The sequence below is a fragment of the Ursus americanus genome, chromosome 6 (genome assembly GCF_024610735.1).
Source record: "Ursus americanus isolate L20-20 chromosome 6, mUrsAme1.1.p, whole genome shotgun sequence".
Taxonomy (NCBI): Eukaryota; Metazoa; Chordata; class Mammalia; order Carnivora; family Ursidae; genus Ursus; species Ursus americanus.
This window is the reverse complement of record NC_142132.1, coordinates 70,847,118-70,871,951: the sequence shown is the minus strand read 5'-3', so window position 1 is coordinate 70,871,951 and position 24,834 is coordinate 70,847,118. Positions and strand designations below refer to the sequence as shown.

The 24,834-nt window shown below is 48.9% G+C and overlaps 1 protein-coding gene across 4 annotated transcripts in view; it reads left to right on the top strand.

The window, feature by feature from the left end:
* LOC123783036 (uncharacterized) overlaps nt 1-24,834 on the top strand; it is a 244,411-nt gene that overhangs the window by 151,297 nt on the left and 68,280 nt on the right. For 3 of the 4 annotated variants that reach the window (XR_015724868.1, XR_015724867.1, XM_087863133.1), the window contains one exon: nt 3,628-3,673. Coding sequence is in view for 1 of the 4 variants with exons in the window: in XM_087863133.1 (XP_087719259.1) it covers nt 3,628-3,673 (46 nt within the window). In the remaining 3 variants the exon portion in view is untranslated. Of the gene's footprint in view, nt 1-3,627; nt 3,724-24,834 lie in introns of all 4 variants that reach the window. The other variant, XR_015724869.1, reaches the window with a different exon arrangement.

Sequence of the window (24,834 nt, the reverse complement as noted above, 5' to 3'; positions counted from 1 at the left end):
GTAAACAGCAGGGAGAGAGAAATTCTGCATACACGGAGTCCCGTTTTTATGCAAATGTGCCTGCTAATACGGAACGAAGGAGCAAGAACCACAGACTATTTATGACAGAAGCAGGACTGTTTGGAAACAGACGTTTTATCAGGTTCCCGTGAGGCACCAGCTGCTCTTTGAACATTTCTATTTCAGGGCTTCATGTAGGAAAGCAGTCGCTCTATAAATAGCAGGGCAAACGAAGTTAGGGAGGGCTGTTACCCTGCCGGGAGGCTGGGGTCCGGAGCTGGGAAACCTCGGGGCGTCTCAGGCGAGACCCTGTCTCCCGGGGTCCTCTCCCTTCCGGGTGACCTTTGAGGCGTTTCAAACTCTTCTTTTGATAATACCCCCATGCCTGTCTCTGGGCTCCTTCATTTCTTCTTCTTTTTCAGTCTTTCAGATGTTCTTTACTTTGTGTTTTGAAAGAAATTCTTCCCTCAGAAAAGTTGCAAGAATAGGACGAGGAACATCTGTAAACCTTTTGTACGGATTTATAAGTTCACATTTTGCTTTCTCTCTCTCTGCGTCTCTCTCCGAATACATATTATTCGTATCTTTTGCTGGGATTTGTTTGGGATTATGTTGCAGATGACACAGCCTGAAATACTCCGGCAAGTATCTCCTAGGAGGGACTTTCTCTTACGTAACCACGACATGATGATTTCATCCAACGCTGTGATCGAACATGAAGTCAATATTCACATCTCACCAATGAACGTCCCGATGCCATTTTTATAATGTTCCCCACCCTCCATACACGATCCAGTCCAGACTCGTTCACTGCATTTACTTGTCCTGTCTCTTAATCTCCTTTAATCTGCAAGGATTCTATAGCTTTCCTTTGAATTTCGCAGCATTGATATTTGGGTCAGGACCTGGAAAGGGAAGCAGAATGATTAGCAAAGGAATTGGGGATTGATTACAAGGATGAGCCCTTACACGGTGATGGGAGAAGCCGGGGAAGTGAGGTTCTGTTTTTTTTCTTTTTTTACTTGACAGAGAGACAGCCAGGAGAGAGGGAACACAAGCAGGGGGAGTGGGAGAGGAAGAAGCAGGCTCCCAGCGGAGCATGGAGCCCAATGTGGGGCTCGATCCCAGGACCCCGGGATCACGCCCTGAGCCGAAGGCAGACGCCCAACAACTGAGCCACCCAGGCGCCCCGGGGAATTGAAGTTCTAGAGGGGTCTGGGGTGGGGACGTGGGGGGGATCAGAGGAAACTGCTGAGTCAGGACCACGCAGGGGAGCTGGGAAGACGTCTAGGGAGGGCTGTTCTCTGATGGAGTGTTGGGCCTGGGGTCTCTGGCTGTAAGCAGGGCAGGCATTTGGGGAAGGAAGCGGTCCAAAGTGGGAGAGGACAAAGTGGTCCCCATGGGGACACAGTGGCCTAGGTCTGTCCCCACCGCACCTACAGGAGAAGCCAGTGCCCTTCACCACAGAGCTGCACCCGCACCTGGCCTGGTACGTGGAGGTGCCGTGGGAGCCTGAGATGCTATGAGCCCACACTGCCAGGGCATGGAGGTGACCCAGCAGATGGTGGCGGGGGACCTCAGCAAGCCCTCCAAGCGTAGCGCTAGCCACTTCCCCGCTGCCTTTCTGATCTTGTGCACATTTCTCCCTTGGCCTGCCCGAGCCATTTTTCCTCCCCACAGACTCCCCTCTCCTCTTGTGAAAATGAGTCTGACAACTGTAGGATAGATGGATGTCTTCGTCAATGAACGCACTCCCTCCGGGGGGCCGAGTCCCCACACCAAGCCCATCACAGCCCATGCTGTCCTTTTGTTGCTTTCTTCCCGTCATCACATTGCTTGTTCTCTGGCTCCTCTTCCCCATGAGGTTGGGAGCACTTCCTGGGAGGACGGGGTCCAGTCCGTCCTGTTTATGCTGTACCTCCAGGATCCAGCCCGGCCCCTGGCACAGAGTGCTCACTCAGAAGCTAGTGGATAAATGAAGGGGCTAATTGGTAGCTGTGCTGTTCTGGAAACCATCTAAGGAGGCTTGGGTGATGACTTGTACTTTTAGGTCCTTGCTGCGAAGAATGGCTTTAGGGATGGGCCACAGTGGATTAGATCTGCCCGGCATTTTCAGGGGTGACTTTGTCCTGAGACAGAACTGTTGGAGTGAGGGCAGGATTCACTTCCAAGGTATAGAAAATCCAGTATCACTGTGGCTTAAACAAGATAGGAGTTTATTTCTCTTCACATAAACCAAGTCCAGAGGGAAATGATCAAGGGAATCCTTAGCGCCCAGGCTCCCCCCAGCTCACCACTCCGCCCTCCCCAGGGAGCAGCACTCTTCCTCCTGGTCCAAGATGGCGGCACCCACATTTCAGGCAGCAAGAAAGAAAGAGGGGACAAAGAAGAGACCAAAAAAAATGCAGCCACAGGACACAGGACACTGCTGCTGTTCTTCCATTATCTAGAAACTGCATGGCCATACCTGGCTGCAGAAAAGGCTGGATTGTAATCTTTATTCTGGGTAGCCACGTGCCCAGGTAAAAAGTCTACAAAGATGGGTCTGCAGGCCACCAACAGTCTCTGCCACAGTCGTGTTTGGGGGGAGGTCATGCGTCTTCTTCTTCACTCCCTCTTTCACATGCAGGATGTGAAGCGAGTGGAAGGTCCCAGGCCCTGTGTTCCGGTGCCGGCTCATCTTCAGCTCCTCCTAGAAGAGGGGCAAGCCGGGGGCTGTGTGCTATGATTGGATTTTCTGTGTTGAATGGCAGGAGGTTGTCCACAATGCAAATAGCTAAGTGCAGGGAGTAGGCTGCACTTCAGTGCACTGGAAAAAAATCTAAAAAACTAAAAACCACCCAAACCCAAGGGAAATCTGTCAGGATTTAAGGGCTATGGTGAATAGGGAGGACCACGCTATGCATTCATGGCAGGGCCCTGGTTTTTGCTGCATTGTGATTGAAAGCGCATTTACTATAGGGTGGGAATTTTAAATCTCCTTTTTGAAAGCATGAGTCTCATGGGAGTGTGTCGGAGGCGGGCAATCGCTCCCCTGAGAGCAGTTTTGTAACTACTTGTAGCTGAATTTATTTTGTTTCACTGAAGTATGCCAGCCTGGACATTTCCTCCTGTTCTCATGCTTTCGGACTCAAGAATGCAGAAAGCACATCTGCCCCTGGAAAGCACAGCCTGCAGGATGGGAACGAGGGACTCCCCCTTGCTGTGTCCAGAGGGTGAATCACCTTGCTTCCGAGTGCTCGGTGTTCGGGGTGGGGACTGGGACGTGGGGGAGAAGCAAATGCTGCTGGTAATGGAAGTGCAATGGGCTGTTGTCTCAGCCAAATTACACTTGAACATGAAATGCCGCTGTTTATTCAGGTTGATTTCCCCACGTCCTGTACGTCGGGGCCTGAGCTATGCCCATTACAGCTATTGCTGCTGTCCATGGGCTCTGGCCTGCGTGGGGGTGTGCCATTGGGCTGGGCTTCATCGATTTGGCTGCCTCAGTTTCCCTGTAAGCCCTCACACTAATTTGCAGGCCAGAGAGACACACACGGGACTGTATACAGTGTAAGTCAATTATCGGAGTGAACAACATCCGAAGCAACAGCGGCTGCCATTGACTGAGTGCACACTGTATTCTAGGTCCCGATGTCCCAGCTCTCAGCATCTCTGACAACAACCGGGAAAGGTAGGGATTGTTTTCTCACTCCAGAGATCAGGAGAACGAGCCTGTAGCACGTGAGTGACTTGCCTCCGGGTCTGTGTGTGATGGGGTTTGGAGGGCAGGTGGGATTCTCAGGTTGGGGAGCAGCCTTGCCCGTGAATGCCACCACGGGGCCTCTGTGCAGGAAAGAGAAGGTGCTGTAGCTCAGAGGTGGGAGCTCTGCAGCCTACGAAGCAGAGCATCTCCTCCCTCTGCAGACAAAGCGGCCAGAGCGGCCTTCTTGCCATTAGGAGCAGTCGCTGTGGTTGACAAATGTCCTCCAGCTTATCCAACCCCTGTTTTCCTGTGATGTTGGTGTTTTCGCCAAGGCCACACCTGCACTTCAGCTCTGGGGTAGAATGAAGAATTTACCTCTGTAGAGTACGAGATCTTCCTTCCTGAACTTTCCCCATTTGTGTCCACACCCGCAGTTGCACCCTTAACCATTTTGGTCTGTTGGTTTCCATACGTCTACTGGTTTGCCAGCCTCTGGGCGGGGGGGCACCATGTATTTAAAATCCTCTGCCCGACACAGCAAAGAATGACAAATTCTTAAAGACTGGCTGGTAGAGTTAATAATAAAAAAGTTACTTCTTCACCTCTGTGTCTTCTACAAAGCAGCATTTTAATTCCATTAATAATTCATTTTTTCTCCTATGTCTAGTGGGAGAGACCTCAAAGTATTAAGGCTTTATTGTGCTGCTGAGCTATTCCCAGGCCAATGTAGTTCCTACTGCATAAGTCCATGCATCTCCCTTTTAGGGGATAGAATCATGCAGACAGCGATTGTACTGAACCAACAGCACAGAGCCCCCACTTTCCTCCTGGGTGCAATCTAGGGAATTCTTTTCCATTAAATAAATAGGTATTTTTACATCTCCATACATAAAGTAGTTGGCAACATTTGTTTCTGGGCTTTCCCACATTCCTTCCAGCAGATTCTCTACATGTCGAAAGCATCTACTCTGTGCTATGGGCGTTATTGACAATGTGTATGTCACGATCCCTGCCCTCAAGGAGCTTACGATCCAGCTGGGAGTTGTGACAAAAAATAATAGAGAGTCACAAAGACAATACAGTATCAAGACCTAAATTTTAAACTGCAGGTTGGAACCCATTGGTGAGTGGGTTGTAAAATTAGTTTAAAGGATCACAATCAGCATTACAAAAAGGAAAATAAGTAAAATAGGAAAGATTAATACGCATATGACATAGTAAGCTTAAGAGGTATTTGGTAAAGCGTTGGCTCTGTTTTACACATTAGTATAAATAGTTCCTTTCCCTAGGTCGTGGCCAAATATGTTTGAACACTTCTGACAAGCTATGTGTGAGATGAGTAGAGTCAAGTGTGTGAAGGAATGCCACGTGAGAAGCGGGAGTTCTTAACTCGTATTCAAGTTATGGACTTCTGAAAACGACTGGCAATCGCCCTAGAAAACATGCATATGCCTGGCATTTTGCACATGACCTCAGTGGTTCATGGACTTCGCAGCCTCCCACTGACCTTGGTTAGAGCCCTTTGATCTGGAGATTCAAGCTGGAAGGGAGGGAGAGGAGAAAGGCTGGAGGGTCTGTGTCTCCCAGGAGAGATCATCCGTCTCTCGCGGGAAGTCAGCAAAGGCTTCCAAGGCGGAGAAGCTCACAATCCAATTCATGTTTTAGGAAGATGTTTCTGGAAGCATCAAGAAGCTATTGTAATAATTATTTGAGAGATGACAGAGGCAGATAGGTAAGAGAGCACAACTGTGAAAAAAAATCATTGGACTTGGTAATTGTTTGGATATGGGGGAAGGGAGGAGAAGGAAGTGTCTGGATTGGCCCCTGGGGTTTCTATCTTTGAGCAGACAGCCATACTAATCACTGATCAGGAATAAATACAGAAAGAAAAGTAAGTTTGAGGAGGAGTAGGAGTTTAATTCTGTAGTTAAGAGACATGCACAAGTGTATCTGGGGACCTAATAGAGTCTCCCAGCATTCTCGCTATGAAACTAAAGAGTGGGCACCCAGGAGGGCCATGTTGGGGTGGGGTCGGGCCTAGAGGAGCTGCAAAAGGAGAGGGGCTTCAGACTTTGGGTAGGTGTGTTCTATGGTGGAACAATGTGGCAATCCTGGGGCAACAGGAGTGTCCCAAAGACCCTGAAACCCTCACTGACAACGGAAATGGCAGGCAAGGTGCGTTGGGTGAACTGGAGCAGCGAGTGAATGACACTGGGAGTGAAGCTGGGCCTTCTGGAGGCAAGGGGGCCTGTGCCTGTGGACAGCATTTGGAAATGTAGGGGAAGGCGCTTGTCTAGCCCAGTAGGGAAGGCCCAGCAGGCCGTGGCAAGGGGGTGTGTGCATGTGTGCTAACGTCTAGCTCCTCTGGAACTACAGTCGGTGAGTCTGCCCAGCCCCCTAAGCACCTGGGAGGAAGAAGGGTTCTCACCCTAGTGTTGTCTTCCCAGCCAGAGTGACCGCTACATTTTGTTGTGCCTCTGGCCTGCTTCCGATCGCCCAGCCACTGAGCTCCTGCTGAGTATTTAGGGCTGTTTAGGGCTTGGTGCCGATACTTTGAACGTAGTGCATGGTGCTGCCCATCCGTCCTGACTGCTGCTCACCTCCTCCCCATTCATCCCCCATTTGCCCTTGAACCCTGGACTGAGCTCTGCCAGCCTGTCTGGACCATTGCCCTGTCTCATCCAGTCCTGTGGCCCGGTGCCTGCTGAATTCCACTGACCCTACTGGTGGGAAACACAGCAGGACCCCCCAGTCTCTTCCAGGCCCAGGAACCTGATCCAACTGTGTTTGTGTCTGGTACGGAGGAAGGTGATATAGTCAGGAATTTCATGCTCCTTCAGTCTTGATAAGTGCTGCTAGGAATCTGGGTTAGAGTCAAATTTGTATCGGATGCTCTGGGTGAACTCCTTAACTATTTGTTTGTAGTATTGCTAAATATTTCCAGATGTCAGCACAGCACATATACCATGATGCTGTGATTAAAGCACTCAGTACTAAAAATTTTTTTAATCAGAAAAATGCATAAGGAGAAATAAAATCTCCCTTTCTGCTTGGAACCCACCATAAAGACCTTGCATTGTTTACCAACCACAAGAGTTTTTCCTTGGCTGGTACATGTGTCTCTCCTAGCACTTTTTCCAGCTGCTCAGACATACTTTGGCAAGGTTACCCACTAGCTCCAATACCAGGATTACCCCATTCTCATTTAGCAGTTCAGGAATTTGGCACCCAGAGGAAAAGCAAAGGCAAATTCAGAATTCTACTAACTCCCCAAATGGAACTAGGTAATAGTTCCAACATCATCGGGGTTGCTGTGAAGATGGCACAGTGGAACAGTGTGTGGAAAGTGTCTAGTACAGTGCCTGGTACCCACCTGGGCCTCAGGCAAGGCCAGCTCTTTTCCCGAGGAAGGTTGTGTAATACCTGACCAAGGGATTTTCATATTGGCTGGGGCAAGGACATTGAAGCCTCTGGGTTTACCTATAGTTGAGACATTGATTGAAAATCTCGAGAATGTTATGGAAGAGAAGAAGCAGGTAGGAAGAATGGAAGTTGCAGGGCTGGAAGTTGAATCCTAGACTCCTCTCTTCCTCTTTGAGTGACCTTAGGCTAGGAAATTACAGCTGACTCTTGAACAACACAAGGGTTAGGGGCGCTGAACCCCACACAGTTGCATATTTGCTTATAATTTTTTACTTCCCCCAAAACTTAACTACTCATAGCCTTCCGTTGACTGGAAGTCTTAGCGATGATACGAGCAGTTGATTAACACATTTCGTATGTGATGTGTATTACACACTGTATTCTTACAATAAAGTAAGCTAGAGAAAAGAAAATGCTGTTAAGAAAATCATAAGGAGGGGAGGCCTGCGTGGCTCAGTCGGTTAAGCATCTGCCTTTGGCTCAGGTCATGATCTCAGGGTCCTGGGATCGAGCCCCACGTCGGGCTCCCTGCTCAGTGGGAAGTCTGCTTCTCCCTCTCCCTCTGCCCCTCCCCCCTGCTTGTGAACTCTCTCTTTCTCTCAAATAAATAAAATCTTTTTTAAAAAAAGGAAATCATAAGGAAGAGAAAATACATTCACAGTTCTGTAGTGTGATAAATCCACATAAAAGTGGACCCCCACAATTCAAACCCTTGTTGTTCAAGGGACAGCTGCAGTTTTGCTGAGTCGCAGTGTTTTCATTTGAAATGGGAATAATGCCTTTCTCAGAGGGCTGTGGGGAAAAGAACTAACACTGGCTAATGGGTAATTATTAAGCAGTTATTATTATTATTACTGTGACCTCTCTCGTTTCTTGCAGCAAGCTGTCACCAGTACGTCACGTGCTCAAATGTCTTCTTTGGTGTTACAAAGTAGTTTTACTGTAAATGCCAATGATTCATTCATTCATTCATTCATTCATTCATTTATTCATCTAACAAATACATATTGAGTCCCTGCTATGTTCTATGTGCTGGGATCCCGCAGTCAACAAAGCTCTTGCCCTCATTCCCATCGTATTCCAGTGAGAGGAGATAGACTGCGAGTGTATGGTAGGTACTCGCTACCTGTACAGCTGGTTAATGACGAGTTCATCAGGGAAATCTGACTTCACCAAACTTAGGGAGCCAGTGACATATGAAATCCATGGACTTTATTCCTACTCAGGTTTTTCCGGTGGGGATGACTGCTGTTGCTCACACCTGGGGACCTTCCCCTAGTCCTGTACTTCTTGCTCGGTCTTTGCCTGTCCGGGCTCAGCAAGCTCTGTTGCTCTGTGGCTCCCCAGCTTTGGCCGTGCTCCCTTTCCAGGTGACGGATATCCCCGGAGCTTAAAGGGAACATCCAACTTCTCTGGAGAAATAACCCAGGAGACTAAATTGTGCGCTGTACAGAGGACATTCTAGAGAGTTCTGATTCTTGTTTCCAGACCAAGACATCTCCCTCATGTTTCACTCAGTCATCCCTCAAACTTGTCAGATGCTCTCATACTGTGGGGTTTTTGTTAATGAGTTTCCTGCAGCCTGGCATCTCCTTTCCCCACCTACTAAATCCTATCCATTCATCCAGGTTCAGCTCAGATAATCCCTCTGTGGCAGAGAGTGTGACCAATTCCCCAGCATCCATTCTCTTCTGATTCTGGTGGTCATAGAACCCCCGAGCTTGAGCTGGATTTATGGCTAAAAGCAAAACATTCCCAGCCTTCCTTGAAGCTAAGTGCAGCTATGTAACCTGGGGCTAGCTCCTTGCACCCTTCTTGCTGATGGGAATGGGAACTTGGTGTCAGGACGTGGTATGTTGGCAGAGCAGCAAACTGGAAGGAAGGTGCCTGGGTTCATAACATGACGCAGCTGCCCCATGAGTCCTGGACTGTTTGTGTTCAAGTAATAATCTGAGGGAAAAGCAAAGTTCTCTCTGTCTCTGTCTTTCTCGAGCTATTGTTATTTTGGTTTTCATTAGAGAATCCGAAAACTGATATGCTCAAAACTCATCCTCTTCTGTGAGGTCCTCCCAACATGTCTCTACGTATGTATCCCCAAAGTGTGCAATTTTGCCTCAGTTAGAATTGTCCTTTGGCTGTTTGGGAACCCAGCGATTTGTCTGAGCTTCTAGTCCTTGGTGATGCAAGCCCCTGGAGAGCAGGAATCTGTCTTATTAAATGTGGAACCCCCCTCTCAATAACCAGCACAGCACTTGGCCTGTATTCTTCATGTATTTAATGAATGTCTGCTCAGTGCATTTTTTGATGAATGGAGAGTGATTCCCTGCTTCTCCTGGACTGAAAATACTCTTTCTAAAGCATCTTTGCCCAATAAAAATATAATGGAAGTGTATGTAATTTCGAATTTTCTTGTAGCTGCATTTTAAAAAATGCAAAAGGAACTGGTGAAATTAATTTTAGTTATATGTTTCACTTAGCCCTATATATTGAAATGTCCTTTTCACAAGTAATCAATATAAGAATTATTACCAAGAGTGTTTTACGTTCTTTTTTTTCATACTAAGCCTTTGGAATCTGGTGCGTATTGTACACTTTTAGCACATTTCTTTTTTTTTTTTTAAAGATTTTGTTTTATTTATTTGACAGAGACGGCCAGCCAGAGAGGGAACATAAGCAGGGGGAGTGGGAGAGGAAGACGCAGGCTCCCAGCACAGGAGCCTGATGTGGGGCTCGATCCCAGAACTCTGGGATCATGCCCTGAGCCAAAGGCAGACGCTGAACGACTGCGCCACCCAGGCACCCCACTTTTAGCACATTTCAATTCAAACCAGCCACATTTTGAGTGCTCAATGGCCACCCGTGGAGAGTGGCTACTCTACCGGGCAGCATAGCCAGTGGGAAGAACTGTGAGCCAGGCCTGGAAGGGTGGGAACGATTTGGATGGGCTGGAAGGGCATGGGGGGAATGCCATGAGGCAGAAACAAGTAGTCTTTTCGAGAGGTTTCATAGAACTTGCTAGGCACAGGGCTCTCCGATAGACAGGGGTGCTCCATGAATCTTAGTAACTGTTGCATGATTTTAATGTAGAAAGATTAATGTGGGAAGAGAACCACTGACAAAACTAAAGAATAAATGGAATCAGGAGAGGAGGGTGTTTGAGAGGAGCTCTGGGGGTCATTGAGGCCAAACTCTGGGCATATCTAATGATATAAAGAATGAGGACACAGCCTTGGCTGAGAGACATGGTAGCGTGGGGCTGGGTTTTCACCATGGCTGCCTAAGTGACCCTAGACGAGCCATTTCAACTCTCTGAGGCTCAGTTTCCTCAGGAAGCCTGCCTGGAAGCAACACTCTGGTGGGCACAGAGCAATCTATTCAAAGAAGCCAAATTCCAGGTGCACAATAAGGAGAAGCTCACCGGCCCAGCTCTGACAACCTTGCAGAGCGCCAGACAAGGCAAGCTCCATGGATGCCCCACAGGAAGGATTTTTCCCCTGGGTTATTGAAGCAACAGGTGGTTTCCATCCAAGGTATCTGGCCAAGGAAGAATTGATTTTGCAGACAATGGAGACTGCAGACACAGGCAGTTGTGGTAGATGGAAGGCAGGAGAGAGACAATGCCTTTCCTTTTTCTCATGGAAGTCCCTTTGTGGAGCTCTTGGGTCTACAAGGAATTCTGAGTAGATGGGGTACAAAATACCTCAGTAGCCCAGACTGGGCCATATAAAAGAGAAATGGGTACTCATGACTGTCATATGGGTCATTTGAGGGGGAAGCAGGAAAAGTCCCCAAGAGCCCCTTTAAGGTCTCAGCTTTCCAGTACCTCAGACAAAAGTGTTATTTTGGCCTGCATTTATCCAGGTAATGGCTTTAGTTTTCTACATAACTTCCCACGCACAGATCTGGTCATCAAGGAAGTAGACCATTTCCACCAAGGTCATTGTGGGGGGAGGCTGTGCTAGAGGCTGACTTGGAGTTGATTTTAGGAGGGGAAACAGGTCCAAGTGTCCCAAAGCTCAAGGTTCCAATCACCAGAATGTATGGATGTCCAGGGAACAATGGAACTTGTGGTCATGGTGATGGTCTGGGGAAATCTGAGTGCCAGATCCACTGGAGAATCTTAGAAACTTATGACTTCGTCCTTGGGAAGCTGCCAGTGTTTCTGGAAATGGCCGTGCTTTTGGGTGAGAGCAGCTGAGCAAATAAAAGTATTAGGTCAGGCCCAAGAGCCTGACACAAAATCACCAGGCCAGCGCTGTGAGTAAGACGTTGGCCAACCCCAAGGCCAAGTGTATCCTTGATGGAAAACTAATTCTCAAGGAGGAAGCTTGTAGTTGGATGAAGGTCCTTCTTTCTCCCTAGCTTGTAGAAACAGCCAGATTTTCCCCCCTTGTTTTCTCGGTGGAATGTTAGTTCTTTAAGACCTATCCTGGGCCCCATGTGCCTCAATGTTTTCTAATGGTTATGCTTTCCTTGGATGGCCCCATCTTGGATGGAGGGAGAGAGTTTCTGCTGTAGCACCTGGGGTGGCACTTGGTACAGCCAAGGTGCTCGACCAATGTTTGTGTAAAGGATGCATTCATATGTTCACCTCTGAACCACTAGGGTAAAGTGGCACATGGCACCTCCCACTTCTTCCTTCTGCCTTCATTCCTCATGCCTGGTGGCACAGGGGGAGCTGGGAGCCTGCCTTTCATGCCAGAGTCTTTGTGCTTTGCTACTCTTATCTTTCACATCATGGAGAAAATCCAATGAACCTGATGAATGTAATCATTCTGGAGTGTTAGGGATTTAATGCATCACCCCCACCCTGAGTGGCCAGTGCTGAAGGTTCAGCATTAAACCAGCTGGGTATGAATCAGGATTCTGCCTGTTATTGGCTGTGAGGCAGTGGCTAATTCACTTCATCTCTCTGAGCCTTAGTTTTCTTATCTGAGAAACAGGGATGCTAATAATTTTTATAGCTACTTCCCGGGGTCCATAGAATTACAGGAGATGAGGAACATGGAGCTCTCAGCACAGTGGTAGGCACACTGCAAGCCCTCCAGTGTGGGTACCTGGGCAAGAGTCTGAAACTTATAGCCACGATTTTCTCTTTTGCCTTTCAGAGTATGTAACCTTTACGTTACATGGCTGGCACTGGAGGGGAAGAAACAGAAGGGAGATTGGGATTTGTTACAGAAAAACCCTTCGCCACTTAATGTAGTGACAAAACAGGAAGCTGACTGTACGGCTTTCATAAATACAGGGCTAGAGCTTATATTTTAGACAAGGAAAATGCACACCAGCGACACAGCCATCCTCAGTGGTGCACCAGCGGGGAGCCACGGTGTTGGTGTTGGTGGTGGTGGCGGTGGTGGTAGGGTCATCTTCCTCTGGTGCAAGCAAAACTGGGCGCATGTTCTGCAGAGAATTTAAAACCGAGAATGAAATAAAGCCAAAACTGAGTCTACTTTTTGTGACCACCATGCATGGACATTTCTAAACAATCTCTGATAAAAAGTCCTCCCCACAAAAAATAATGTGGTTGCTCTAAGTTCTCAATTGGCACAATGGCTGTTGGGTTTTAATAACATATATGTCAACTTTTGGGCATATTTTTGTTACTTATCCTTTCCTAAACATTTGTAATCTCTGTGAAAGGTAACTTGGAGAACTCCCAGTTAGGCAGTTGGCCCCCCGGAACACATGCTTACTCAGCTATGCAGTTTATTTCAGGGGTAAATTCATAATGATCTGGAAGTATCCAAGCTCACCTAGGGTGCTGTCCCTGTCTCCAACCCCTGAGGCACAACATATTCCTCTTTTTAAAAATGGTATCTCAAGGGGCGCCTGGGTGGCTCAGTCGGTTGGGCATCCGACTCTTAATTTTGGCTGAGGTCACGATATCAGGGTTGTGAGATCAAGCCCCGCGACAGGCTCCACACTCTGTGGGGAGTCTGCTTGAGATTCTCTTTCTCCCTCTCCCCCCTCGAAAAATGGCATATTGATTTCATGGAATATTATGTAATTATCAACAAGAAAAAGGTAGCTCCATATAAAATGATACAAAACCAGTCTCCAATATACAGTGTTCCGTGATGTAAGAAATACACAGAGCACTTAAAAATATTTGAATAGGTGACATGTATGTATGTATGTTTTATACATGAATAGAATATCTCTCAAAGGACAAATAAGAAATGCCAGCCTGAATAGAAGAAAGGTAGTACATTGATCGTAAAAACAAAGGCATATATTTGAGCTACCTCAGTTCCATCGTTTGTGTGCCTGCTCGGAGATTCCGTGTGTGTTAACAACGTAGAACGGGGAGGCAGGGTGTGGATGGTGAGGGGTAACATTTGTCGTTGCTGAGCACAAATGTTAGTCCACAGATGAAATATTTTACTGAGTCCAAGCAATATTTTTCACACGGGCATTTATTTCTCTTTCTAAATTGTTAATTGTTCATTTTAAAGCTAACGAACTCATCAAGAGGTTAACGGCTATTACCGATTATTACGGGATTCTTAGATGAATAATTTGGCAGCATAGAGAGGGGGTTTTTAAAAAATGATTTGCTCTGGGCATCTGACGCCCTGCATGCCTGACTTTTTAATCAGGACGTAAAAATGCTTTTCAGGCATTATTTTTATTTTATCCTCACCAGATTTGCTTGGAAGAGCAATTTAATCAACACTTGTAATCGGCCACCTTTGGGGCCACTCCAGAGGCTTGGAGTGAATTCAGGGGCACCCACCTTATTAACCCTATCGATCTGTAAACCATTTTCTCTCCTTACAACAAGCTTCCTACTTACCGATACTATGATTGCTATAAAAATTCCTTTTATTCCAGGGATGAAAGGCCAAAAGTCCAGGTGCTCCGGGGGTGGTGTCTCAGGATGGTGCAGCCCCAGCGAAAGGAGCACCACCCACAGGCAGGGGACCCTCATTCTTTCAGTCAAGGGAGAATCTGCCAAGCTCAGCAGAGAGTCTGAGAACCTGCAGGAGGCCATGGAGTCAAAAGAGGAGGCCAGGAATAAAGCCTCTTCCGGCCTCTAGGTTTTCCTTGCACAGATCTTGTTTTCCCACAAGGGGCAGCGCTGTGCCTGGCCAGGCGCCCGCACAGGAAGGCAGTGCCCCCCCTCGCACCATCCATGGCAGGCCCTTCCTTCTTCGTCCCCTTCCCTGGGTGAGCCTTGCATCCTAGGATTGTAAAGTGCCCTCTCCATCTCCTCTCCGGGACTTCATGATGGACTGAGGCATGTGCCAGATGGGTTTCAGCCGTGCCAGTATGTTGGGGCCCGCCCGCCTCCTTGGGAGTCAGGAAGGAGCAGCCACAGGTCCAGGCTTTCACCTTCTGCTTTGGCCGGCTGTCTCTCATGTACCCCAGCGGGCCACACAAATACGATTTTGTATGTGTGCCCTTTTGTGCGAAATCTCGAGAAACACTGCCTTGGGGCGAAGACAATGCTGTTCTTTGCTGTTTGGGAGACATAGGATCTGTTTTATGCAAGGAAAAGGTGGTTTGACCTGTTTCGTTGCCTGGTGAGCATACCTGTGGTTCCGTGGCTTCCAGATTAATTGAGTGAGCAGTGGGCAATGTGTGGCTGGCTGAAATGCATCCTCCCTGGACGTGAAGCGTGGCTACTCTTCTCTAGCTCGGGTTAACATTCTGTCTTTGTGACGTGCTCGGAGATACAGCGGGTCTGTACTCGGGACAGCTGTCTACAAGACATCATATAGTAAGATGGTTGGGACCCCCGTTTCTGGAGAGATGGCACCACCCATGCCCGAGGGTGATGGTGACATTTCCAGTAGATATGACACAGGAATGCATGTAAGCCAACCATTCCTTTGGGGGGATTTACAGGCTTCATTCACATTCTGCTGAGGTTTCGTGTTCTCTTCCCACGTGTAATGAATGAAGTGCTGGCAGCGCAGAGGGGTCGAAGCCGCCGCACAATCTGTGGTAACATGCATTCCATCAACAAACACTTGCGGAATATCTGTGCCAGGCGCTGAGCTGTGTGCAGGGTGTGCTTTCCCCTCGGCAAGACAGCGAGAAGAGCGATGGTAAAGGCCAAAAGAAGTTCCTGTGAGCAAAAGCTGGAGGTGTTTTGAAGTTATCTCAGGTGGTTATTTCAAGGGAAATGTAGAATAGTGTCTTCCGTGTTTCTAAGTGCGCGTGGCCGCATTCCCTCCGAACTCGTGGGCTTGCCTCTGACATTTGCAGAGCCCAGGGCAGGAGTACAACTGGGGGCCATCACGTGCCCCAATATTTAGGAATGTAAATCAAGCCTACCAACGTTTAAATAAAATATGCTCTGTCTTCTTACTCTTAAAAAACGCCCATTCATAAAGACAAAATGGAAGAATGTGTAAAGCTATAATTTTTACATGACCCAAAGGTGGCAGATATAAAAAATGGCTGAATTAATTATTATTGCATATGTTTAAATGTTTGAATGACTAACAGCATGAAGGTACATCATTTTTTAAAAAGATTTATTTATTAATTTTAGAGAGGGAGAGAGAGTGCACACATGCAGGTAGGGAAGGTGCAGAGGGAGAGACTCTCCGGCAGACTCCCCACTGAGCGGGGAGCCAGACGTGGGGCTCCATCTCACCACCCGTGAGATCCACCCATGACCAAGAGCTGGACACTTAACCAACTGAGCCACCCAGATGCCCAACGAAGGCATATAATTTGTAACTGTTTTATGCTTATTTCCTTAAATTTTTGTCTTCATTTCAGCATGATCATGAATTCTGTATTATTGTGAATACATTCACATAGGTTCGTTCTTTTTTTAAAAAGATTTTTATTTATTTATTTGAGAGAAAGAAAGAGAGGGAGAGCGAGAGGGAGAAGCAGGTTCCCCGCTAAGCAGAGAGCCCAACACGGGGCTCAATCCCAGAACCCTGAGGTCATGACCTGAGCCAAAGGCAGACACTTAACCGACTGAAGCCACCCAGGCGCCCCACACATGGGTTTGTTCTATCCACAGCAATGAGCTAAAGGATTTAAAAAATGTAAGTGTATATTTCATACAAAATGTGAAGTACTTGTAAAAATATCAAAATTAATTTTTCATATGTATTTTTGAAGAAAGTTTCTTATAAAACAAAAATTAAAATTGGAAAAGGAAAAATACAGATTATAATTAATATGTGTAAAAATGTTAAAATTATTTAAAGAAAACCGAATTTTAAGTTTTAATTTTCTAAAACTTAAATCTCGCTAAATATTCGCTGATAATGCTTCGTATTTCTAGCATTCAACTCTCACCCAGTGGCTAACATAAAGGATGTGTATTATGCATCACACACGTTACGTAGATACTGGTTTGAGAGTGACAGGCATTGTGAGGTATCTCGCCATATTTCTTAGCCGCCATATGCAGTTGTTGCAAAAAGCATGTTAATTCTCAAGTAGCCCCAGGACCCCGAATTGAAACAAGGAAGCGGATGAGTAGTGCTCCTGGGAAGTGACGTGTCAGAGGGGAAAGAGCTGACACCTTAACGTGCTGGTCTTTTCTCTCCCCCGCATGCATCTGCTGGTCAAATCCCCTCTGCGCTCTGAAATACGATCCTGCCTCATATCGGCGGCCCCAGTACAACCCATAGACCTTCATGGCGCTTGGACGCAGTGGGTTTTTCTTTTTTTCCGAGGACATGGGACAGAAGGTACAGAGAAGCTTTGAAGACGTGGTTTCCTGGGGCTTGAGCTGTGTCGGTCACAGGAGTGGATGTTAGGGTGATGAGTGAGGCTTTGCTAGCCTCGAGCGCTGGATCCCCAGCAGCGGAGGGGCCGTGTGAGCATTAACATTGCTCTTGTGAGTGTGGAACTGTCCAAGCCACGGGTCTCAGGGCAGGATCTCTTTCTCCCCAGTCTCTCGGTGGTGCAGCAAGATCCCAGGAAGGACTTCCCACTCGGTGATTCTTCTTCCCTTCTGGTGACTCTGCCCTGCCTACGTCCGGGAGATGGGGACCTTTCCAGAGGCCTGGCCTGCCACATGGCCCATTTCTGTCCTGGTCGCTTCTTGGAACAGTGCAGTGTCAGCGTTGAAGTAACGGTTGTACACTTGGCCGGGAGTGAGATCTTCGTGTGGTTTGCATGAAGTTGCAGTACAGAGATGCACTGTCCTCTCAGGGCTGGGCTGCACTGCGTGAGCCTCCTAACTGCAGCAGAACATCTGCGCTCACCCTGGTCCTAAAGATTTTATTTATTTATTTATTTGCTAGAGAGAGAGGCAGAGGGAGAGGAAGAATCCCAAGCAGACTCCGTTCTAAGCACAGAGCCCGATGCGGGGCCTGATCCCACAACCCCGAGATCATGACCTGAGCCAAAACCAAGAGTTGGAAGCTCAACTGACCGAGTCACCCAGGCCCCCGTATCACCCCGGTTTAGGCCCTCATCCCCAGGCTAGCCTGGCTGTGGCCAATAGTGGGAAGGGGGTGCTCTGTGCTGACTCCCAATGGTGCTTCTGTGGTGAAATTCACAGATGCGGTGATGGTGCTGTGTTTTCATCTGTCTTGTTGCTGATTTCAGAGCTGAACTGGAATATTCTGTGTGCATGCGAAAAAGAAGTTATGTTCCACTGAAATACAGGGAAATAATAATAGGACTATCGTCACAGCCAATGGCATTTATCGGGTGCCTTTACTGTAGCTGTAGGTCCTGCAGGGAGGAAGACAGGCTTCGCCAGTCAGCTGGGACAACAGTGAGAAGATGGCGGGCCAGGCGTATCTAAAACCATCAGGGCCTCTTTTCCTACTCAGCCGGCCGTCAATCCCATCCCAGAACCTGCTCGGTGGTGCTTCATCCCCACTCTGTCTGGGGCGTGGCTGACCTGGCCTTCGCCCTCTGTGTTCTTGACCTCACTTCCTATTCGCTGGATCTTCTTTCCCCCAGATCCCGAGCTCCATCATTTCATCCCCACCTGATCACTTCATCCAGACTCCTGATTCCTTTCCTGATTGATTACGGTTGTTCCAGCAGCTTCCTTGGACATAAGGCTAAAGATACGGAGAAGCGATTTGAAATCCTTGCTCCTGCGGGTCTGATAGATCGAGACAGACATTCCCACCTAGAGAAAGAGCACACTGGCAAAGTTTTTTTAAAAAAAGTGACCACACTGGTAGACACTCAGGCCCTCACAACATTTAGGGTGGGTGTCCATGCCCCAGAGGCTCACAGGGAGAGGAGCAGCAGGACGCCGTGGCCTGCCCCGCAGGGCCCTGCTGGCCGCTATCCCTCCGATCATCTGGCAGCCTCACCCTTTGAGAAGGCTCCAAAGCTCTCACAGTGAAAACACATGACTGTAATGACTCCCGCTCCTCGTTTGTCTCGTCCACAAACCGAGCTTTATGCCTGGTGAAATCAAGTATGTCTCACGGCCCCGTCAGAATATATGTGGGTTATGCTGTCTTGCAGTTGTTCTCAAGGATACCCCATTTCCCTGGTTTCACAGATGTTTTAGTTGGACTTTATTTTTAGACTGCCTCAGTCAAAACCATCTTCCCAAGCCAGTAGACTCACGTCAATAGTTCACTGTGGACAGTTGCCTGACTCCGTTTGGCACCCCATGCTGGGGCTCAGTCTCCCTGGGCCCCTCATGCTTCCCTCCCGTCAGCATCAGCCGGAGCCTCGGCAGACAGATTGAGGCCAAGGGAAGGTGGGCCCCTGTGGCTGCGCTGTGGGGCCGCGCTGTGGGGCCACGAGCATCGCAGAGTGGAAAGCTGGTGCGCGGGGAGAGTCGTAAATGGTGCGTTGCAAGCCATATGCTGCCTTAGATTGCATTTACATCAAGACGTACAACATCTTGTTATCAGACAAGGCAAGACACAACACTCAGCGGGAGGAGATAGCAGCCACAGTGAGCGCCAGAGTCGTCTTCCACCTGCTGTTGCCTGGGTGTTAAATCTGGCCAGAATCCTGATCAGGTCAGTGTAGGGAAGTGTGACAACGCCTTGTGTTGTGGACCAACGGAGGGAGGGAGGCTCTCTCTACACGCCGAAGCTGAAAGATGTTTGGATTTCTGCTGCCTGGCTAGAGGATTCCTGCAGGAACTGGTTGAGATCCTCAGGCCTAGCCCAGTGTACCCTCCAGGGCCTCTCTGGTGGAGGGCCTTACAAAGACCAAATCCTGGAGGGGGGCCTCTTTGAGACCCATCTGTGAAAATACGTGGCTGAGAGTGCAGCAGAAGCCAACCAGGAGCCCAGTGGGTGTGCAGGGCCTGACAGCCTGCTCTCCAGGAGTAAGCCGTCACCCAGCAGGAATCTGGCAACCGAATGCACAGTTGTGTCAGCTGTTGGGGCGCAGGCTTGACTCTGCATTGTTGCACTACCTGAATCAGGGTTTTGTGACTGTGGGGGCTCTCTCCTGTGACGAGTTCTGTAGAGCTGAGGTCCCAGCTCAGACTCTGTGGCGCAGGTGAGAGAGAAAAGCCCTTGCTCGTGGCTGGAAGGCAGAGAAGCAGAGGAGGAAGGGAGGGAGCCCCTTTGCCTGTGGCCTTGCCACACATTCCTGAAATTCACATGGATTCGGTAGGAGATCCCATCTTGCTGAACTCCTCACTGGCAGGAAGGGGTCAGGGTGTTAGAATGTTCTCGCATGTTAGGGAACAGCCTTTTGGAGGAAAAGGTGAAAGTGGAAATACAGGCTAGAGACTCCATAGAGAGCTTTACTGGAGTTCCTTACTGGGTGGAGCCTCATGTTTGGGCTGGTTATCCCTGGGCACGGGCCTGGTGGAAGTCTAATGAGTTCTAGTGCAATTATCTAACGAAGGAGCCAGACTAGAGGGATTTTAGGACACACTCTGCACCCAAGATTCTGTATGGTCATTGAGGGGGTGAGTGCATGCTCTGTCTTCTGGGACACCTGAGTTTAAGTCCCATTTCCCAGGGTTTTTTTTTTGTTTTGTTTTGTTTTTTTGTTTTTTGCTGTGCAGCCTGAGGCAAGTTACTTAACCTCTCTGAATTTCAATTTCCTTATTCCTAAAATGGTATGAGAAGTAGTCTGTTCATAGTGGATGCTGAGTAAATGGTGGTTGCATTCCCTCCCTCTTCTTCTTTGAGTTGGCAGAGGCCCATGGTCAACACAATCCCTCCTTCTCTCGAGTGCACTCTACCACGGACTCAAGTCTCCTTCCCACACCAGGAGCGAGAATGTCCAGATAGAGTGTAATTCAGATGGAAGGCACTGGCTGTCTTTGAGGACAGGTGTTCTCTCTCTGCTAGGCCGGCTCAGAGTCCGTGGCCTCTTTTGGTGCTTACAGACCCCAGGTTCCCCTGACCGTCACACCCTCAAAGGGGCTGGCTCGTTTGTGGCTGGCAGAGCTGGATTTTCTGTTGGCTTGCATGACACTTGGCTTTCTCAGTGCAAATCATCGTGTGCTGCTTTGCATGATGCCCCTGCTTTGCGTGTAGCCTCCTCCTGCCCCCACCAGCCTGCCCCAGGCTCACCAGACGAGATGGGAAAGAAGGCAGAGAGAAGGAAAGCTTGCAGTCTCTCTGACCTCCGTTAAAATCTTGACTGTGCTGGTGGTTAGCTGTGCAATGTTAGGCATGTCCCTGAACACCCGAGCCCGAGCATTCTAGTCTGTAAAGCAGGATATTAATTCCTTCTTGGCAGGAGTATTGTAAATATCAAAGGCAGTGAAGTATCTGGCACATGGGAGGCATTTGATAATAATATCCTTGTTATTCAGAGCAATGTTCTCATGCCCTTAAATCATTCTCTTTAAATAATTAGAACCCCGGTTCTCAAAGTGTGGCTCCTGGGACAGTAGCCTCAGAATCTCCTGGAGCTTGGTGGAGACGCGGATCCCCAGCCCCACCCAGGACTCCTGATTCAGAAGCCCTGGGGGCAGGCAGCCTCAGCAGTCCGTGTTCTCACGGCCTCCAGGGGACTGTGATGCACCACCAAGTGGGAGAACCTCTGAATTAGAAAGATTCTTCAAAACCTCGTCTTTCAAGGTCATTCCTTTTGCCTGCCTGGTGATGCCTCTTGCTCCTGGATGTGATTTGTAGGGTTTATCAACCTCAAGAGCCATGAAGGCCGGTGCAGATCCCTGTGTCCTGGGGCTGAGTATACGCCAGCCTGAATGCAAGAGAAGGCCTCCAGAACCCTTGTGCCAGCCTCCTCCCGTCTTCTGATCAGTGTTCTGGGCTTTGCTCTCCTCCATCACCCCCCACCACCAGGAGGGCTGCTCTTCTTCCTTGGCTGGGAGCAGAAGTGTGCAGACCCTGTGCTGCTCTGTTCTCCTCCAGCCCGAACAAAGGCACTTGCTCCCATCTTGGCTCTGCTTCCCAGGGGAAGGGCCGGCCGGGGTGGATGTGTCTGCAATTACCCAGGTATGCTGCCTGAACGTACTTCTTGAATGGATGCTGCCAAGTCGCTTGGACCGGTACCGTGCCTGAGCCCAGACAGCGTTATTAGTACTGTATGGCGGCTCTAATTTTAGGGGAAACCTGACGCCGCGGGGTTGTCATGTTCTGTCGAGCAGTCTTCTAGAGTATGTGCTGACTCCTTTCATGTGGTTTGTTATCCTGCTCACTGAATTATTGGATGGGGCACATCCGAGCAACCGACACCAATAACACTCGACTCCGAGTTTTGTGATCAGCTGTCATTCCTGAGGGTCTCCTAGATACCAGTCACGCCACAAGGGGCCACGAAGCGTTGGCAGCCTGGCATGGCTTCTGTTCCGAGAACGGAACGTTTCCAACAGCTCCCCGGAGTGTTTCAAGTACCCAGATATCTAGTGTCATCGGTGGACCTGGCCTCAGTGGGAGTCCTCAGGGTTTCACTTCTCTTTTCAGACACAGTGTGGTTTTGCAGGGAGGCAGATCCGGGTTTGATTTGGGCTCTGCCACTCACTAGTTGTGTGACCTGGGGAAAGTTACTCAACATCTCTGAGCCTCAGTTCCCTTCTCTCTCCAATGGTGGTAAGAACCTTTGCAGGGCTGTTGGGGATATTGCAAGAGGTCTAAAGTAAGGTGTCTGCACATGGTAGGCAATCCATAAACTATTCTTCTTATTATTGTTTCTATTATTATTAATATTTGTCTCTGGGTGAAGCCTTGGAAAAGGCAATATACCTCTCCTATGGAAAAATAACTTTGGAGGAACTGTTTCAAAATTTTAATGGAAGAAAGATGAAAAAGCTTTCAGAAGTAGAAAGCACAGGTCCTTCCAGGAATGTCTGAGTTTCTTGTTTCATTGTCCCTCACAAAGTGCCCCTCTGGAGACTCCCATAAGGCACTCCTTCTGGACACCGGGTGAGGGATATCTGCACCAAACCAGGCTCTGGAGCCACAGTCCAGCCTGTCAGCGACCATGGGGCTGACTCAGGATGCTAGCGCGCTTGGCCATCCATTCTCCTCTCTGAAACATTTGTCTGGAACCACTTGAGTGACAACAGTGAAAGCTCTGGCTAGCTGAGCAGAGTTTGAAGAACTGGTTCTTGACTTTTCACTGTGATCTCACAGTGAACCCTTTGGGGCAGATGTAGCTGTCTGGATGAAAGGACAGGTGAGACTGTGTCTAGAGAGTTCCACGCAGGAGGAAGCCACTGGAACAGAGCCACGCCGTGGAGGCCGATGGCTCCCACATGAGACTGGCCTTGGGTGGGTGGGTGTGATTCCCGGGGGTGATCAGCAAAGCAGGTGTTTTGAAGGCAGAGTTAGTAATTAGGTAAATTCATTCAAACAGGGCTATTCTTAAATACAAGCAGAACAGTGGAATAGACTTGTAAAAACGTTTAGATTCTTTTCAGCATGGTGACAGTTTTTTTTTTTTTAATTTCATTGACACTTCCTTTTTGCATGATTTTTATTGTGGTAAAATACACTTAATATAAAACTTACCACTTGAGCCATTTTTTAAAAAAGATTTTATTTGACAGAGAGAGAGAGGGCGATCGCACACAAGTGAGGGAAGGGGCAGAGGCAGAGGAAGAAGCAGACTCCCCGCTTAGCAGGGAGCCCAATGTGGGGCTTCATCCCAGGACCCTGGGATCACGACCTGAGCCGAAGGCAGATGCTTCACCAACCAAGCTACTCAGGTGCCATTTTGAGCCATTTTTAAGTGTACAGTTCAATGGCATTGGGCGCGTCCACACTGCTGTGCAGCCCTCGGCATTGTCCGGCTCCAGAACTTTTTTGTCTTCCCAAACTGAGCCTCTGCCCTCGCGAAGTACTAACTCCCTCCCCCCCTTCTCCCACTGAAACTTTTGTAAAGACCAAAGGAAGCTTCTAGAAGATAGTAGAAGGTGCTTCAAATAACTGCCTCCTTCAACGGTATATTTCGGAAGTCTGTCTTCTTCATAGAGGAACTTTGACCCCTCAGATGTAGGCACAAAACAAAGGCTTGAACGTACGCGGAAATGTTTTGCCCCTTCGGGCCACTGAGCACGCCTTTGCTTCGCCCTTGCTGAAGAGAGCAAGCCATGTTTATGGAAGAACACTTGCAAAGAAGAAAGGCTTGGAACGGAGCACCGTCTTCCTGAGTTGTTGACAGCTGTTCTTCATTGGAAATCTCAGTGGAAACAAAGAAATCTCGCAGCATTGTTTTCACATGAGCACGTGAAGTGGCTTCCTTCCAAAGCTGGCCTGATTTAGGTACCTGGGCTCTGCGGCCAAAGCCTCCTGCGCAGTCTCCGTTTCTTCCCCGTGGCTATTGTTGACGCAGCTGTGGGACGGTCTGGTGTCCATCCTGAATCCGCGGTCCCTTCCACTTGCTGGGAGTCCCAGGTGTCTAGGCTAGGTCACTGTCTCTTCCTGGAGCGCTGGCGGCTCTGTGTGCAGGCGGCGGGTGTCTAGAGGCAAAGCAAGCTCTCCGTTGTTGAGAGGTTCGCGGGGCTTTCTCAGAATCCAGGGGCCATGGCAGCCGACCCAGATTTCGGTGGAAAACCACTGCAGTAGGAAGGGAGGAGGAATCTGGGGGCATTGAAGAGAAGTTGACGTTTTCCCCAACTCGGCATCATTGGTTTTCCTCTTTGTGAGATCTGTGGCATGCGAGCTGGCCTCTTTCGGGCCCTGGGCACCGTGTGGCAGAGCCGCTCCCCTCGCCTGGATGCTGACTCATTGTGTGCCCTGCTGAGTCATTTCACGTCTCATTTTTTTCCATCCGTAAAGTGGGGTTAATAACACCCATCCCGGTTGTAAGACTCAAATGAGACAACATATGTGAAAGTGATTTGAAAATCATAAAGCGCTTTCCAAGTGAGGTGTGGTGGGCCTGGCCGTGAGTGGGTATGCGGTGTTAGAGGTGTGGGTGGGGGGTGTCGAGCCTCTGGTTGTGCCGTATCTCCTGGGCGAGGGCTCCCATGGCACCCTCACTCTGGTCATCCTGGCTCAAATGCCACTTCCTCCAGGATGTCCTCCGTCAGCTTCCAGGCACCTGGACTCCCACACTGGCCACACTGTTTTGGGGTTGCTTATTTCACTGCCCCCCTGCAGACCATAGAGTCCATGAGGGCAGATGCCCATACGGATCTCCACTCTAGCACCAGTGTTCACTGACTTCCCTGCTTGGCCACTCGCTAGCTGTGTGACCTCAGTTTTCCTGTCTGGTGAGTGGGTATTTATGTCCCCCTCTCGAGGTCTGAATGACGACTGATGCAGCAGGTGTAGAACACGTGTGCTGCCTGGGAGGTGCTCAGAGCAGAGGTCCTGGAGTCCTGGCGTATTCAGTCCACGGAGGCAGGCTCCTAGGGGGCTGACGTTATTGTGTTT